General features: G+C 49.2%; 1 protein-coding gene across 1 annotated transcript; it reads left to right on the top strand.

Annotated features, from left to right (window-relative positions):
* Window positions 1–5,535: 5,535 nt before the first annotated feature.
* On the top strand, window positions 5,536–17,624 carry IVD (isovaleryl-CoA dehydrogenase). Its single transcript, XM_019442563.2, has 12 exons — window positions 5,536–5,718; window positions 7,102–7,191; window positions 7,437–7,488; window positions 9,545–9,714; window positions 10,162–10,255; window positions 10,450–10,586; window positions 11,830–11,926; window positions 13,577–13,670; window positions 14,168–14,249; window positions 14,796–14,900; window positions 14,976–15,048; window positions 15,746–17,624. Exons 1-12 carry the CDS (start codon window positions 5,566–5,568, stop codon window positions 15,877–15,879), a joined length of 1,281 nt encoding a protein of 426 aa, XP_019298108.1. The 5' UTR covers window positions 5,536–5,565; the 3' UTR covers window positions 15,880–17,624.
* The last annotated feature ends 872 nt before the right edge of the window (window positions 17,625–18,496 follow it).

Here is an 18,496-nt window from a genome sequence, read left to right as displayed (position 1 = left end):
GTACTCTAATAATTAACCCTGGGCTAATTTGGTGGAAGAAGGCTTGATGGAGGAGGTAGAATAAAGATTGAAGGAAGAGTAACATTTGGAGAGTCTAGCTAGGAAGTTAAGGACCTTCCAGGTTGGTGAACACGTGGAGGTCTGGGGAGAGTAGCAAGCTCAGGCCATGGGAGCCTCACTTCCTTTCCCCACTCTTTGCTCTATGCCCTATGCATCTCTTCTGCCTGGCTGTTCCTGAGTTCCAGCCTTGTGTGGTAACCCAATCATCTAGTAAATAGAATGTTTCTCTGAGTCTGTGAGCTGCTTTAGCAAATTAAACCTGGGGAGGGGGTATCATTGGAACTTCAGGGGGAAAGAGTCATGAAATGTCCAGATGAATCTTGGAGAAATGAGTATGGGAAACTAGGCTTGTTCAGAGGGTTCAAGATGAGAGGGGATTATGTCTGACACTTAAGTGAGCACTTGTAATATGCCATCCATGGTGTTTTTACATGTTCCTCATCATACTTCTTAGGTAGTCTTCATTACCATCACAAGGTAAACACTATTACCTCCTTTTACAGCCAGGGAAATAGGCACCGAGAAGTTAGGTTGGTTTGCCCAAGGTCAAACAGCAAGCAAATACTGGAGAAAGATTTGAGCCAGGGAATAGTGGGGGCAGGGACGTACATGGTGTTAGTAGAAGTCATGAAGATCCTTAAATGCCAGGCTAAGAGGTGTGGGTTTTTGTCATCTAGGCTAGAAGTTTCCAAACCTTCCCTAGTGTCTTAGTAATATTTATGACACCTGAAGAAATACTTAATGGTTCTATTTTAAGTAGTGAGATCCATCAACTTAGTAGGTATTTGAAAAAATAATGCACATAAATCTAAGAGAAAAATTTCATTGCTTTTTTTTAGTTGATTTATTTATTTACTTAAGCAATCTCTACACCCAATGTGGGGCTTGAACTCGTGACCCCAGGAGCAAGAGTCACCTGCTCTTCCCACTGAGCCAGCCAGGCGCCCTGTGTTTCATTTTTCACTAACTATAATTACTAATGCAATCATCAGTGCAAAATGAACAAACTTTTAAGAATCTCTAAAAGCAAGGAGTTTTATTAGAGCCCAAGTAAGAACAGCTGCCCAGACATCATGCTTTTCACAGGGAAGGTGCTCCAGAGAATGAACAGTTTTTACATTGAACAGTTTTTGCGTTGTTAAATTTTTTTTGCATTTTGTAAAAGCTCAAAAGGTAATAGCTTAACATCAGGTATGAATCATGAGTTTAATGAGTTTACTGTCGAGGAGCACAGAGAGTAGGAATATTGATTGATATCTTAAGAACAAGATATTTTTCCTTTAGGGCTTCAGATGTACAATGTATGCTTGGTTGGCCATAAATCAGGCTTATATGAAGGTTTATATGAAGTTTATGTACATGCTGATTTATAAATCTAAAATGTCTTTCCTTATGTTTCAGGCTTTTAGAAAAGCTTCTTCTCTCACCAGAACGTTAGGCACTGCTTAACTTCTCAAACCGTGGAATCAAGTTGGACACTACCACCTTCATTCCCTGTTTGACACTGAAAGGAACCTAAATGACCTAATGTTGAAACTGACCTACTTCAAGCTAGTAGTAACTATATTTTCTAATAGATGTCAAGTATCACTGTGATTCACCCCAAAGCTTAAAATATCCATGGTATCCCTCTGAGTTTGCTGCCCATGGGTACCTTGGCTCACATTCTGGAAACCACAAATCTAGGCAATATGAATCCCTGAGAAATTTTCAGCAGGCAGTCATCGTACTATTTTAGAAAAATGAATCCAGCATTGGTGTTAAAGATGGATGGTGGGATTGAGACAGGAGTGTCAAGGACATCAGGAAAACAAATGAAATGTGTTAGGGCCATGACAGCAAAGGTGTAAGGGAAGATTTGAAACACAAGAAAGCTACACGAAACACAGATGACCCTTGAACAAGGCAGAGGTAAAGGACACTGACCCCTCTCCCATGGGTGCAGCTGAAAATCTATATCACTTAAAAAAAAATCTTAGAATTTTTATTAGGTGAGATGTATTTATTTTAAGTAATCTCTACGCCCAACATAGGGCTCGAATTTACAAGCTTGAGATCGAGAGTCACATGCCCTACCACCTGAGCTAGCCAGGCACCTTGAAAATCTGCATAGAGCTTTTGACTCCCCAAAAACTTTATCAATAACCTCTTGGCCTAACCAATAACATAGTTGGTCAACACCCATTTTGTATGTTTTATGTATCAATACTGTATATTTAAGGTAAGCTTGAGAAAAGAAAATGTTATTAAGAAAGTCATAGGAGAAAATACATTTACAGTACCATACTGTGTTGAAAATCAATATATAAGTGGACCCATGCAATTTCAAACCCATGTTCTTCAGGGGCCAACTCTAATGTATGGCACAAATTGTGGGGGGAAGAAATGTACATACTTAAGAGGTTTTCAGCAGGGGTGACAGTAAGAATTCTTTATAAAATAAGAATGTGAAAACTTAAGTTTACAACCCATCCCTAGCCAGATGGGTATGTGTTGGAATCCCAGCCCAGGCACTAAAAAGTGGTCTTTGCAAATTACTTCTCTTAGTCTCATTTCTTTTTTTTTTTTTTTTAAGTTTAATTTTTTAAAAAATTTTTTCAGGTTTCTTTTTTTTTTTTTCAATATAATTTATTGTCAAATTAGTTTCCATACGACACCCAGTGCTCATCCCAACAAGTGCCCTTCTCAGTGCCCATCACCCACTTTCCCCTCTTCCCCACCCCCCATCAACCCTCAGTTTGTTCTCAGTATCCAAGAGTCTCTTATGATTTGCCTCCCTTCTTCTCTGTAACTTTTTTTTTCCCCTTCCCCTCCCCCATGGTCTGTTAAGTTTTTCAAGATCCACATATGAGTGAAAACACATGGTATCTGTCTTTCTCTGACTGTCTTAGTCTCATCTCTTATCAGTAGAGATAATACCTGTCTTGCTGGATTGTATTTCCCACACCTAACCTAACAAAGATTATATCAAAGTTCAAAATTTATCTTCAAATGATTCCCTTAATAATCTTGCTCTCAACTTCCACTATAGAGCTGGCTCTCAGTCTCTATCCTTGGTGCACGCTTTTACCATGCCTTTGTAACCCTCAGATATTCAACTTCCTCTCCAATAGACACTCCCAACTTTCATCCCTTCTGGCTACTGTCCATCTTCTGTTCACAGGCAAATTTCTTTTCTTTTCTTTTCTTTTCTTTTCTTTTCTTTTCTTTTTTTTTTTTTTTAAGATTTTATATTTGGGACACCTGGCTGGCTCAGTTGGTAAAGCACATGACTCTTGGTCTCTGGGTTATGAGGTCAAGCCCCATGTTGGGTGTGGAGATTACTAGAAAATAATGGTTTTTAATGTTTATTTTTGAATGAGAGAGAAACACAGTGTGAGCAGGGGAGGAGCAGAGAGAGAGGGAGATGCAGAACCCAAAGCAGGCTCCAGGCTCCACCTGTCACAGTATAGAGCCCAACGCGGGGCTCAAACCCACCAACCACAAGATCATGACCTGAGCCAAAGTTGGATGCTTAACTGACTGGGTCACCCAGCACCCCATTTTTGTTGTTGTTGTTGTTTTAAAGCTTAACATTTTTTAACATCGGCCTGGAGCCTGCTAGGGATTCTCTTTCTGCCCCTCTGAATCGTGTGCATGCGCATACACACCATTTCTCTCTCTCAAAAAAAAAAAAAAAAAAAAAGGAAAAAAAGAAAGAATTCTACTCCTGGAGAAATTGAAACTGCGATTAAGTCTTGATCTGCTGTCCTGGGGCAAGTGACTCCACCTTGGGCCTATGGCTTCCTTGTCAACACTCCCAACAGCCTTGCAGTGGTGGTATTGGTGGTGTTTTCATTTTCATGAAAGGTGGTATTTTCATTTCATTTCATCTTCATCCCAGAACTCAGGGTGCTAAACTACTTGAAGATGAACTGTTCAGGGCATTGGTCCACCACGTTGGTGGAGGAAAACAGCAAAGGGGGTGGGGGTGGGGGATAGAGGCTTAATTCCATCAGCTCTCCTCTTCCCCTGTTAAATAACAAAAATGCAACTGAGTAAATTTTAAAGATCTAATTGGCTTTATTAAATGTCTCATGACAAGGGCAGTATCCCATCTAGCAAATAGAAAGGAGCTCCATAGAGTTGTAGAAAAGGAAAGGATTTGGGGTACCTGTGTGGCTCAGTTAAAGCCTCCGACTTTTGCTCAGGTCGTATCTCACAGTTCACAAGTTTGAGCTCCGCATCGGGATCCGTGCTGACAGCTCAGAGCCTGGTGGGATTCTGTGTCTCTCTCTGCTCCTCCCCTGCTTGCATTCTGTCTCCTTCAAAAATAAATAAACATTAAATAATTAAAGAAAAGGAAAGGTTTTTTAAAGTAGCAATGGAATAGGAAAAGGAAATTATTAGCAAAGAACGATTGTTTCAGGAAAGGTCTATCCTAAGGGGAAAACGAGGGGCCTATCAATAAATTGTCTAGAAAATTTCAACACTAGGATTTTCAACACTAGGAAGTTCCCATGATTGGGTGGTTAAAGGTTACATTCTTGGGGAGGTGAAACTGCCTAGTTTAGGCAGTCATGGTTTAGTGACTTAGAGCCTTAAGTGGCTCCACTATGGCTTTGGGTTTTCTTTTTAATACTTGTAATACACTACTCTTCCTTTTCTGTATCCTCACCCCCAACCCTGTTTTTAAAAAGTCCTGATTGCTGGTTTGTTTTTTGGGTTTTTTGTTTTTTGGTTTGTTTTTTGTTTCCTTCTTTCTTTTGAGAGAAAGAGAGTGTGTGTGTGAGCCGGGGAGGGGCACAGAGAGAGGGAAAGAGAGAAAGAATCTCAAGCAGGCTCCGCACTTCCAGCACAAAGCTCAAAGCAGGGCTCAACTCACAAACCATGAGATCATGACCTGAGCCAAAATCCAGAGTCCCACGCTTAACAGACTAAGCCACACAGGTGCCCCCAATTGCTGTTCTTAATTTAGAAGACAGCAACTCTTTCCCATGAAACTCCAAAATCGAAAAACCCTGTGACGTAATAAAACAACATTTATTGACTTCTAACAGTGTGCACACTGGAGCCAACACTTCTTAGCCATCCCATGGCTTTAACGATTTATTTCCAAGCACTGGGCATCCCAGGCTGTTTTAACACTTCCTTTCCTGCAGAGGAACTACAGACTGCTACTTCAACGCGGAGTAGTGAGGCACTACTCCACTCAGAAAACGCCTTTCTTGCTCTTCTACTAAAAAAAAAGTCCCAACCTAGGAGTGACTTCATCATAGCGGTTCCGGCGCCCCCACCACCAACCCCACCACGGCGCAGTTAGGTGGAAGGTCACCGCTGATTGGCTCGTGTTGTGGCCAAGGCCAGCTTGGCGTTCCAGCCAGCAGCAGAGGGTGATAGGCTGCTGGAGACCCACCCCTCGCCGATTGGGCGGGGGCAGCGAAGCCCGGGATTGGTGGAGCCTGCGGGGCGGGCTCCGCGCCCCTGCCTCTGGCGCTCTGCCTCAGCTTCCAGTGCAAGGGCGAGATGGCGACCGCAGCTTGGCTTCTGGGACGGCGCGTCGCGAATTGGAGGCTGCGGACTCCGCTGGCGCCGCTCGCCAGCGTCGTGTCACAGCGGGCCCACTCCCTCTTGCCCGTGGACGATGCGATCAACGGGCTAAGCGAGGAGCAGAAGCAGGTAGGGAGCCCGATCCCCTTCCGGGCCCCAAGGCCTGCTGGCCAGGCCGCATCGCCCTGCTCCGTGGTCGCCTCGACGTTCTCTGACCGGCGCCCACCCTGCTGCCGCAGTGGGAGCGCGAGAGCGAGCGCTGGTCTCAACCTCACTTCTGTGGAGGCAGCAAAGCCTAGCTTTCGAGTTAGATAAGGAGTCAGAGAAAAGAAGGCTGCTGGGAGACTGATGGTGTTTTGGAGGAGGATTGGCAGAGCCACTCGAGTGTGACGGAAAGATCCTTAATCTGTCTAAAGTCCACTTACATCTGAACACTGCCTTAAGACTGTGGTTCTCAAGCCTCGTTAATCATCATCATCAGGGAATCTTTGTCCAATACACACCTTAGGGGCTTTGAAATGCAGAGTGTAATCTGCTGTAATTCTTCAGCCTACTGGGTCAGAGCACAACGCCGAACTGTAACTTGAAAGGTCCTTACAGAGGGAGCTGAACTAGAGCCTTCCTGGAAGAAAGTGACTTTATTTGGATGCTGGCACAGAATTCCCCAGGAACCTGATTCTCCTGTTAAGCAAGTGCCTGAGCTTCTAGAAACGCCAGCAACCGTTTGGGTTTGCAGTCAGTAAACAGAGCTTTGAATCACCTCAGGCAGGAAGGGGTTCAATCCTGGCTCTCAAACGTTTCTGCCAATAGTTTCTAATCTCTTTGGGTATCCTTTTTGTCAAAGGCTCAGGGGCAGAAAGCCTGGCATGTGCCAGAAACTGAAGAGGGTGGGCTGGAGCACAGTGAGTGGGGGTGAGGAAGGTACTGGAGAAGGCTGGAAGAGTCAGGAGGGGTCAGCTCATGCAGGGCCTTAATAGGCCTGAGTAAAGAGCCTTCTAGGTATAATGAAAAGGCATGGAGTGATCTTATTTAGGGGAGTGACATTTTAAAAATACTCAAGCTGTCTGGGTCACCTGGGTGGCTCAGTTGGTTAAGCATCCGACTTCTGCTCAGGTTGTGATCTCACAGTTGGTGAGTTCAAGGCCCATGTCGGGCTCTGTGTTGACAGCTCGGAGCCCACAGCCTGCTTTGGATTCTGTGTCTCCCTCTCTCTCTGCCTCTCCCCCGCTTGCACTCTCTCTCTCGCTCTCTCAAAAATAAATAAACATTAAAAAAATTTATTTTTTAACTGTTTAAAAAAATACTCAAGCTGTGTAAGCTGAGGACCTTAAAAGACATAAAGATCATCTCTGGGAAAGTATAAACTAGTATGCCCTCTAAGTTTCAATCTGATGCTGTTTGGTGGGTTGTTTGTAGCCTGTTTTCCTGAATGTGTCCTCGATAGTGAAGATGCTGTTCTTAGTGGCAATAGTGTAGTGTTTCAGTGGCATCTGTCCACCTCTTTCCTTCTAGCTTCGTCAGACCATGGCTAAGTTTCTTCAGGAGCACCTAGCCCCCCAGGCCCAGGAGATTGATCAGAGCAATGAGTTCAAGAACCTTCGAGTGAGTCATGATGCCCACGCCAGAGGGTGGGGGGGTGCAGAGCGACAAGGGGGCAGCTTGGGGGCTGGGCTAGTCTGGGCTGGGAATCGAACCGCTACCTGGAAGAGCTCACACAGTCTTGTGGTAAATGTGCTCCCAAAGAATGTAGCCCCTATCTGTGAAGCGTCTGGGTCTCATTCCAGATGTGCCAGACACCTGAGACTGGCTGCCTTCTCACAGCTCACTGCACTCCTTTCTGTTGGCAGGAGTTTTGGAAGCAGCTGGGAAACCTGGGGGTCTTAGGCATCACTGCCCCTGGTGAGTATAGTTTCCTTCCCTAATGAGAACTCACATGCCCTTTTGCACTGTTCCCAAAAGAAACAGGAGAGGAGGGGAAAGATCATGCTGAAAGAAACTCAGGGGCAGAAACTTCCTCTTGGACCTGAGAAAGCACCCACAGAAGACTATCAGCCCAGAGAAGAGTCCACTCTATTCCTTTAGGCAGTGACATCTGGAAGGCAAAGAGATGAGGCCAGTGCGGTGATGGATGAGGATCAGACTCTTGAACTCTGCATGCTTACTAAGCTCCCCCAGGTGATTTGGGGAGTTTAGAAAACTCCATTATCACGCAACTGTCTTGCATGTCTTACTGTCTCCTCTACTCCCTAAGTTCTACTCTACCAGGAGCATCTAGGCAGGACCACTCAGGACAGGGGTGTCCCTGTGGGGACTGCCTATGTCTTGTGCCCACAGCTGACCCTGGAGCTTATTTTGAGAGCCTCCCCGTGAGGTGGCCAGATGATGTCTTTAATAGGCTCTCCCTGGCCTGCCCATTGTCCCCTATGGGTCTTACTACTTGTTTCCAGGAGGAGAGGGCACAGAGCTGACGGGCTTCGGTTTGGATGTTGGCCTCTGAAGGAGAGGCCCAGTGGGGCTTGCAGTACCCAGTGAAGAAATAAGCCTGTGGTCTTACCTGCCGAGGCCTGGACAGCCCACGCTGCTTCAGCTTGTACTTATATTGGACCAGAGGCAGAACACAGTTCTTACATCCCCCTCTTGCTGCTTGGAGACAATTCCTGGGATTTGAGCTGATTTAAGAGTAATGACAAAATGGAAGACTTAAAAATTAAGACCCATCCTAATGGAAAATGGTAGGAGCAGGGCACCTGGGTGGCTCTGTCAGTTAAGAGCAGGACTCTTGATCTCAGGGCCGTTGAGTTCAAGCCCCGCATTAGACTTTGTGCTGGGTGTGAAGCCTACTTAAAAAGTAAAATGGTAGGGGGAAGGCCACTGGAAACTCCCAAACAAGACTTCCTTCCACTGTGTCTTGGGGGTTTAAGAGCCCCCCCCCCCCAAGAAAGCCAGTTCTGGTGAGCTCTGGTTTCCACCTTGTTGTCCTGGTGGCTCTGTCCAATGTCACCCACCTGTGGTCTTTCCTTCCCAGACTGAAGAGAATTGGGCTAATCTTTCCCGGAGCCTAGGATGAGCCTGACTCCTTGGTCAGAGTAAACGTGTGCAAAGAGTCTTTTATTTTTTTCTTAAGATCTTATTTTATTATTTAAAGTCATCTCTACACCTGTCGTGGGACTCGAACTCATAACCCCAAGATCAAGAGCCGCATGCTCCACTGACTGAGCCAGCCGGGCACTCCTGTGTGCAAAGAGTCTTACCAAGATTTACCCAAAGAGCAAGGCTGGGGGTGGGAGGGTGGTAGCACCAGATGGTCCAAACCTGTCGATTTGGGATCAGTTGCCAAGGAAGCCACGTTTTCTGGTGAGGAGTTCTGAAATTCACTAGCTGTGGCTCTCGTGCTCCCGGATACTAGTTTTGCTTTTTTGTTTTGTTTTAACTTTTGTGAGATAGAATTGACCTGTAACATTGTGTGAGCTTAAGGTGTTCAATATATCGATTTGATAATCCTGCTTTATTAAGTCTAAACACCTGTGCTATGAAATCTCACCTTCCTCGGGCCTTTTGCACATGGCATTCTTTGCTTGGGACCTATTCTTAGTGCTCTGACCCTCCCTCTCTGTGTTTCTTGGTTAACTCCAGGTCCTCTTCCATTTATTCATCTGCCCTTCCAAGTAGCGGGTGCTCAGGCTCTCTTGTCTTCATCAAGTGGTCTATCTGGGATAATGCAGGCATTGCAATGACTATTTCCTGAACCACGCCTCAGCTGACCAGAGGCAGCAGACAAAACCAGTTCTGTGAGCTTGTAAATCAGAGCGCACGGCATCAGCCTGTCAACCATGCTAGGGGTAACTGGGAATGGGTGCTGCAGAGTATGTTCTTTGCTGCCAATAATCATTCCTGTGAACATCCCAATTTAATATGGGCTACTTTTTCCACTCTACTGCATCACCTCCACTCCCAGCTCAGTATGGCGGCTCTGGCCTGGGCTACCTGGAACAAGTTCTGGTGATGGAGGAGATATCTCGAGCTTCTGGAGCAGTGGGGCTCAGTTACGGCGCTCACTCCAACCTCTGCGTCAACCAAATTGTGCGCAATGGAAATGAGGCCCAGAAGGAAAAGTACCTCCCCAAGGTGAGGAAATGGGAATGGAGAAACACGCCAGTGTCACAGGGCCACCACCAACACTGAGGCACCCTCCCCTGTCGGCAAGGGCCGGTCAGACTTGCTCCCTACAGTGTGCTGCCCTCAACCGGGTACAGGGAAAGGGTCAGGGATTTGCTTTAAAATAATTCGGTAAGAAGAATTAAAACTAGGACCAGAAGTCCTGAGTCGGTCCCTGGACAACATTTGCAGAGCATTCTAAGAAATGCAAGACCAGGACTTGCTTCCCTTGTGAAGGGAATGGGAAAGCAGAGATATTTTCAGTTTTGTAGACGGTGGGCTTCTCTTCTAGGACTTTACCAATACCTGGTCTGAGATGCGTTTGAAGGGGTGTCATGTGCACAGGTGAAAGCAGGACAAGTGAGCTCCTGTAGGGCACTTCTGAGTCATAACCAGCCCTTGCGGTTTCCCTTGCAGCTGATCAGCGGCGAGTACATAGGAGCCCTGGCCATGAGTGAGCCCAACGCTGGCTCTGATGTTGTCTCCATGAAGCTAAAAGCAGAAAAGAAAGGTGAGGCACCTCTTGGGAGCTTCTGGAGTGGGAGCTGAAATGGACAGAGAGACAGACCTCCTCAGGGTGAGGGAGTAGTAACCAGGGGTGGCCCCTGCTGGGTTTCCAGAACTGTTTCCCAGCAGCAGGTCTATGAACTGAGTGGTGAGACAGGCCACCATGGCTTGAGCAAGTAGCTAACTTCCTGTCCTTAGGCGATCACTACATCCTGAATGGCAACAAGTTCTGGATCACCAATGGCCCCGACGCTGACATCCTTATTGTCTATGCTAAGACTGATCTGGCTGCTGTGCCAGCCTCTCGAGGCATCACGGCCTTTATCGTGGAGAAGGTGAGTGGAGGACAGTGCATGACGGGAGGCTTTTGTCTCCTGACGGTGGTACCAGAGATGGCTCCCTTCAGCTGGTGGCAGACACAATCAGCATGTGCTCTGCCAAGGCTCCCTGAGGCGGGGGTGAGGCACAAGAGCTGACAGAAAGGAGGGTGGCCAAAGTGGAGCCCAGGATGGGTCAAGTCAAAGAATGGTGGAGCCTTCCGTAGAGCTAGGCCACACAAAGCAGTCCAGGAAGATGAAGACTGAAAGGCAACTGGCTTTGACAACGAGGATGTCATTGGTGGCCTTGGGGAGAGCAGCTCTGGAGACCACAGCATGAATGAGAATGCAGGTGGGGCGGTGACCAAAGACTGCGGCAAAGCAGGGGGGAGCTAGAGCTGGAGTTGGAATGAAAAGGTGGGCATTTGAGTTTGTTTTGAAGATTGGGAGAGAACTGAGCAAATTATTTGGTAGAGAGAAAGGAAAAGAGGAGAGGGAGACATTGAAGTATGTGGGAGCAGGTGAGCAAGGCCCATCTGTGAGCCAGGAGAAAGAGGTAAGGCCGGGTTACAGGTGATGGTGGAGGAGCCATCTGCCTCATGACCTCAAGGTGTGAGGGCTGGGAACCACAGGAGTGGGGGATTGGGGAGAGAATCCCATGAATGAGTATCATAAAGGTTTGCAATACCCTCCACAGAGAAGGGGCTGACCAGGTTTGAAGAATAGGAAAAGTGAGGGTCCAAAGGGCTGGCTGAGGTTGGAAATCTCAAGGTCCTGTGGCACCACTCCTGTCAGCCTGTCCATCCGACACTCTCTGCTAGTCACTTGGGCAATGCACTCGGAATCTGATTAGCCAGGCCAAAGCACATAGATGGCTGAATTGATCCTGGGTGGGACTCGGGTACAGAGGCAAAGGAATTGAGTGGGCTGCAGAGAGGGTCTTGGAAGTGCTCTCCCCTGAGGAAAGGAAACAAAGGCAGCAAAGGTCAGGGAGCACCCAGGGAGTGAGTGTTTCACTGAGAAAGAACCGCTCTGGTGAGAAGTGGGGAGAATGCACCTAGCAGCAGGGGTGGGGGGGTGTTAGGGCCAGAGCGTCAAGGAGTAGAGCAGTCATACAGAGTGGGGGCCCTGAGAGTAGGATGCAATGTGTTGTACAAATTCAGGGACTGGATGGGAAGGCAGGCGTTTCCCAGGAGTCTGCCTTTTACTAGCCTTCCTTGGGGACTGGTCTGTAATCAGGCCACCTTTTATTCCTATAAAGGGTATGCCTGGCTTCAGCACCTCCAAGAAGCTGGACAAGCTGGGGATGAGGGGCTCTAACACCTGCGAGCTAATCTTTGAAGACTGCAAGGTTCCCGGTGAGTCTCGAATGGACAAACCCCTGTCCTGACCCTTTCATAAACCGAGAAAGCCCATCTCTGGGTAAGAGAAGCTCACCATTGTCAGCTTACCGATGACATGCGTCTAGGCAATGGGCCTCCCACTGCTCCACTTGCCCATTGGCCTGTCCGTGTGGGACTCGGGCTGCCGGGCAACCGTCCTTCTGGCCAGAGCTGTGTGCCTGACCATGGCTGCAATGAAGGGTGCTTCTTCCTCTATGGATAACACACTGTGCAGGGTGGGACTCCAGTGTCTGGAACAGACAGGTAAGATGTGCCCTCACTCTCTAATGTCCTTCAGACATCCTCGTTTGTGTGTGTCCCTGAACAGTTCCTGTGAGGTAGGCATGAATGATGCTAACAACCATTCAAATAAACTGATGGAAGCCAGACTCAGTGAAAACCTGGCAATTCGAGTATTTTCACCCCTGAAGTGTAACTGAAAACATGACACATCATGGGAGAGCCAGCATACCCATCATGTGCTAATGAGACATGATTAATGGGCATAGATTCGATGGCCAGCTAGGTGTGCTCTGTGCCTCAGCCATAGACCATCCCTTTCCCTGGTGACCCAGGACCCCAGAAAAGGATGCTTTGGTTACAAGGAGCTCTAGGGAGCAGGGGTAATCAGTACAGATCCTTCTGTGTCGGTAGGAAACAACCACCATCATCAGGCAGGTCAGTGGTGTCCATGCTGTTCTCTGTTTCCTGTTCACACTTCCCAAGGCCATCCAGTGTCCTGGCTTCCAGGGTGGAGAGGCGTTCAGCAATTTCTGTATTGTATTGTATTGTACTGTATTATAAGTAGGCTCCACACCCAACATGGGGCTTGAACTCATGACCCTGAGATCAACAGCCACACACTCTACTGACTGAGCCAGCCAGTAGCAGCCCCTAGCAGTTTCTGTAACTAGCACTGAATGACCCATCTCTTGGACAAAGACTCTTCCATAGATCACTTTTGTCAGGGTGAGAGGGGATGATACTGGAGCAGAGCAGACTCAACCTGGGGGACACTAATTCTCGCCTTTATGGGCATGGATAAAAAGAACTAGGGAGAGGTTCCATGGCAATTGAGGAAGAGAAGGGGAAGATCTAAGGATGGGGACTTTGTGTCTGGTCTTGTGGATGGTGTGTGTGTGTGTGTGTGTGTGTGTGTGTGCGCACGCGCATGTGCCTGATGGGTTGGCGGTGTGGGGGGAGAGTCCCTCTAGCAAGCTCTACTTCTGACTGGAAGTGGTAAACTTCATTCTTTTCTCTCACTCAGAACCCTACTTGAGGTCAGGTGACATTTTAGTGCCTGTGTGAAAGCTAGGTACCGAACCTAGCAGCTTTTATAAAAGCGAGGAGTCTGGGAGCGCCTGGGTGGCTTCACTCCATTAAGCGTCCGACTTTGGCTCAGGTCATGATCTCACGGTTCGTGGGTTCAAGCCCCACATTGGGCTCTGTGCTGACAGCTCAGAGCCTGGAGCCTGCTTCAGATTCTGTGTCTCCCTCTCTCTCTGCCCCTACCCCACTCATGCTCTGTCTCTCTCAAGAATAAATAAACATTAAAAAAATTTTTTTTTTTTTAATGAGGAGGCTGTGAATAGCCTTCTTCCCTCTGACCAGCATTTTTCCTGGCAGCTGCCAACATCCTGGGCCATCTAGGTAAGGGCGTCTACGTGCTGATGAGTGGGCTGGACCTGGAACGGCTGGTGCTGGCTGGTGGGCCCCTTGGGTGAGTATGAGGCTTGGCAGAGCTGGGCTTTTGGCAGGCGGTACCATCGCCGACTTCCCTTTGGGGGCCAATGGGAGCCGCCTCCTGGAAGATGCACCTTCTTTCCTGGAGATGAAATGAACAAACGTCCTCCTCCCATATTTAATTTCTTCACAATGAAGGTAAATATTATTATATGAGAGACAAAGGGCCTAAGGGACTATCCTGCTTAATTAATCAGGCTGGAACAGGATGCCCAGGCTCTACGGCCTGCCTGCACAGAGGTCCTGCCACTCTATCTGGTGTCAGGGAAAGGGGCCTAAGGCCTGGGCAGTCAGGGCAGTGACTGAGCAGGGATGATAAGAGTCCTCATGCTCCTTTTCTCCTCCCTGGGACTCCAGTTCCTTGTCTTACCAAGCTATATCACCCCAAGCCTTCCCACGTTGGCATTTTGCCACCCCAGGTGGCACTGGGGATACAGCAAGGCACCTCCCCAGTGTCTTTCTCTTTCCTTGCAGGCTCATGCAGGCTGTCCTCGACCACACCATTCCCTACCTGCACATGAGGGAAGCCTTTGGCCAGAAGATTGGCCACTTCCAGGTGAATGGAAATGCTTGTGCTGAAATGTACTTTTTTCATTGGGCTCAAATTTTCTTTAATACATGAGCAAGAGTCTCATTTATTACTGTCTCTTGCCACCAACATGAGTCTGAATGCTTGGAATGCAGGCCTCGGCATGCTCCCTGGCTTTGGAACTTGTCGGGAGGGTGATCACAGGTCCCCTCACTTCCTATTTGAGATCAATGAGCTAGACGTCGTAAGGCTGCAAGGTGAAGCGTGCAGATTGTAGGCAGGCAGGGGGAGAGGGAGCAGCATTTCTAGTCACACCTCCTGGTCTGAAGCCACCATGGGATGTTAATGTGGGTTGCCGTAGGTGGAGGGCCATTTCAGTGTGCAGAGTCCATAGCGACGGCAGCTCTCTGGCCATCCCTGTTGTCCTAGGCAAGTGCTGTCTCTCTCTGTGCCCTGGTATCCCCGTGCCTGGCTATCAGGTCACTACTGCTGACCTGCTTGTGGCAACTAGGGGGAGCGTCTGAGAGGAATGTGGCTCCAGCATGTTGACTTGTGACCTTCCTTTGTCCCCAGCTGATGCAGGGGAAGATGGCCGACATGTACACCCGCCTCATGGCGTGTCGGCAGTACGTCTACAATGTTGCCAAGGCCTGTGATCAGGGCCACTGCACTCCCAAGGTAAGGGCCGGCCGTTGGGACTCCCTCCTGCGGGGCCCTGGCAGGGCCCCGCTGACCCAGAGCCTCCTCCCACAGGACTGCGCAGGGGTGGTTCTTTACTCGGCTGAGTGCGCCACACAGGTAGCTCTGGATGGCATTCAGTGTTTTGGTGAGTGGCCCCCACTCCCTACTCCCAACCACAGAAAGAGGCTTCCTCTTCACTCACTCTGTGCTTTGGCTGACTGCAGTGAAGCTGGTACCCTTAGGCTCCCGCCCCAGGTACTAGGAGGACATCTTAAAACAAATGGGGAAAAGTGCTAGAGGTCACAAGCTGTTCCTACTTTCAGCAATGCCCCTTCTCCCCCTTCACAGGCCTGGTCCTGTGAACCGTAGGAAATGGGGAGGGAGATAAGCCTCCGGGGCTAGATGGCCTTGTTTCACTGCTGCACAGTAGTTAAGAGTACACACCTGAGCCAGAAGAGTTAGGTTTGAACCCTTGCTCTACCACTGCCCGGTTTTGTGACTCATGCAAATAACTTCCCTGGCTGGACCTGGCACCCAGTAAGTACTCCGCAGTAACTTTTTGCCCCCCTTCCCAGGTCTGCCAGTGGCTCTCCCGACCTTTGCCTGGTATCCTCAGCACTCTGGATGCCCTTCCAGCCCCGTGCACCCATACCCACCCACCCCTCCCCCCCCACCCCACCCCGCAGCCAGGTACTCCCCACATTCTCAACAGTGTTAGCTGCTTCTCTTCAATCGGTCTGTCCTCCTCTGGCGTGTTTCTATAAACTTGGCTTTCTATTAGCTTTCCTCACTGCCCATCACCCTTTATTGTCCTTTCTTCTCTGCCCAAACCCTGGCTGCAGGTGCCAATGGCTACATCAATGACTTTCCCATGGGCCGCTTTCTGCGAGATGCCAAACTGTATGAGATTGGGGGTGGGACCAGTGAGGTGAGGCGACTGATCATCGGCAGAGCCTTCAACGCAGACTTCCACTAATCCCGACCCTTCACCCCTTTTCCCAGCACCTCGAGGCCTTTCTTTGGAAGCAGAGATACAGCGGCTCTCCTGCTGCTCAGCTGCCAAGTGCTCAGGCCTCAGAGCTGGGCCAGCCAGCCAGGCCAGACACGGCAAGATGTGGGCAGGCATGGGGTGGAAGGGGCATTTGTAGCCACACTTTCTGGTCTGAAGATTCTGTGGGACATTAATGAAGGCCATGGCCAGTGGAGGGCCTAACTGAAAAGTGTTCAGTGGTTTAAAATGGACTCAGCAGGAAGCCTTCTGGCTCTTCCAGGGCTTGTCGGGAAGGCTTTGGTGACTCTCTAACTTCCGGGCCCTACATTCCCCTGGGTGGGCACTTGGGGGCAGGCAGGCAGCCACCCCTTTTTTCAGCTACACTTCTAGCAGGGAGCCCAGGACACAAGAAGCATTGCTCTTCTCCATGTATTTGAATCTGGTAGCCTCTTCTTTCTGGGGGGAAAAAACCTGCCAAAACCTAGCCTCTGTTTCTGCTGATTTTTAGAGGCATCCACTCCCAGCAGCTGCTCTGTTCCCCCGGGGCTCCATTTGTTAGGGCTGAGATCACGCCATGTTGGGGTGGAGCTTGGGGAATAGGCATCTCAGAACACCTGTGCTACCTGGACTCCACCATGGGTCAGAGGTCAGTGTGCTTGGGAGGGATCGGCTCAGCACGGGTCTCTGTGGCAGCACCTCTGAGCCCTTGAGCACTGCTCTGTCCAGTCCTGGCCGGATGACAGCCCACAGCAAGCATGGTTGGCGGCTCAACTCCAGCCAAGGCTGCCTGTGTACATTTCTCTGGACACCCTATGGCTATTTCTGTTACAACAGAACAGTGGCTGCTGCCATTTTGTATTAAACATACTGAGAAGCAAACCCATCTGCTTCTAAACTGATGTTTTGGGGGAAAAGCAATCTACTTGCTACTGCCTCCTGTCTGCCTCTAGCCCTATGTCCTTGGCGAAGGGCTAGTCTGGGTGCTACCCTCCTGCCCTTCAGCCTGCTCACTGGTGATGTGGGACAAAGAGGTGGCATCCGCCTTTAGGACAGAAGAGGTTTTAACCTCCCTTTCCCAGATCGCCCAGAGAGGTTAACAGTCTTGGAGCTAGAAGGAAGCTTATAAGTTTCTGGACACCATCTCCATGGTATTTAAGAAGATCAAGACAATTTGATTTTCTCAAGGTCAGAACTGAAGCTAGAATCCAGATAAGCAGAAATGAGAATGCCAGCCTGCCCCCCCCCCCCCCCAAGCTGCAGTCAAGAGTGGAATGGGCTTGGGTTGTTCCACGCTATCTAAATTCCTTAAAAGAACTCGTTTTCTTGGCTTTCAGCCCAGGGGTGCCTTTCTGACTTTTGGTCCTGGCCTGTAGCCAAGTGCTGTTCCAGCCTGATGCTTGAGACAGGTGGAGTTAGCGCCTTACCAACCCCAGCCCAGTTCCATCCTAAGCAGGGGGAGACCCAGGGCTTGGGGCACTGTCCTCTTATGTCCCCACCCTGCCCGTTGTTGTGTTGGAGATGAATGTGGCCAGAACACTGGTCTTGCTGGGTTTAAAGTGTAGCTGGAACAGTCTAGAGACCTTCAGAATGTGACAAAATGGAATGTTTCCTCGTCTGTGTGGGTTAAGGAGCCCTGCCACCAACGTGGGGAGAATGTGATTGTTCTCCTGATGCTCTATGTGAATTAGAAAAGAAGTGTTTTAAAATAAAGGCAAAAATAAATAAAAGGGTGCAGCCTGAGTCGTGAATGGAAGAGCAGGGGGCACTTCCACTTTGGTTCTGGTGGGAGTTTGAGGTTCATGTGCGTTCTGTAACCATAAAGCCAGCTGCCAGCACTATTCCTTCCTAGGGCTGCTGCTAATTCCACTCCAATTTTAGGCAGGTCACACTATCAGCCCAGCTCCCCTGTTGCCTACCCTCCCGTTCTTTGTTTTCCTACTGTTTGTCCTGTGGGATGGCAACAGAAACTGAGAATGGTTCTCCAAGTGTTGTCTGGAGACACTGTTCATCAGAATTTGGCAACCTGTAAAATGCAGATTCCTTGATCAACCCCAGACTCAAGCACATCTCCAGGAGCAATTCTGAGGCTTGGGCAACCTTTTAAAATAACTGACCTGGGGCGTAGAGGACACTTCCCCAGAGGCCTGAATCCTCATTCTAATATCATCTAGTAATAGTTGCTTGCCTATGTAGCACTCTTATGTCCCCTTTTGACATATCAGCTCCTTGGTCTTCGCCACAACCCAGGGCAAAAGACAATGTCGCACAGGGCCACCTTCCGGAAGACGGAGAAGGTGAGTGGCCCATGGGCACCGAACACGGTGGTGAGCTAGCCACGCCCAGGAGCGAAGTGGCGCCAGAGCGGGTGTCAACGCCTTGCGAGACTTGGGGAGGGGAACCCTCTTTTTGATTTGGCAGCAGACGCCCAGTCTGCGCCCCGCCAGGCAGAGCCAGGAACTAGACCCCAGGTGGCCGTTGATCGCGACCCCCTCGGCTAGGGCAGGTCTCGGGGCCTCCCTGTACCCACTTCGCGGAGGGACAACGTTTCGGAGAGCGAGAGCGCGCTGCCGGGACTCGCAGACTCGGGCTGGGGCGCGGCTCT

This window comes from Panthera pardus, unplaced genomic scaffold (genome assembly GCF_024362965.1).
Source record: "Panthera pardus isolate Hobbes unplaced genomic scaffold, ASM2436296v1 HiC_scaffold_24, whole genome shotgun sequence".
Classification (NCBI taxonomy): Eukaryota; Metazoa; Chordata; class Mammalia; order Carnivora; family Felidae; genus Panthera; species Panthera pardus.
This window is presented reverse-complemented; position numbering and strand designations above follow the sequence as displayed.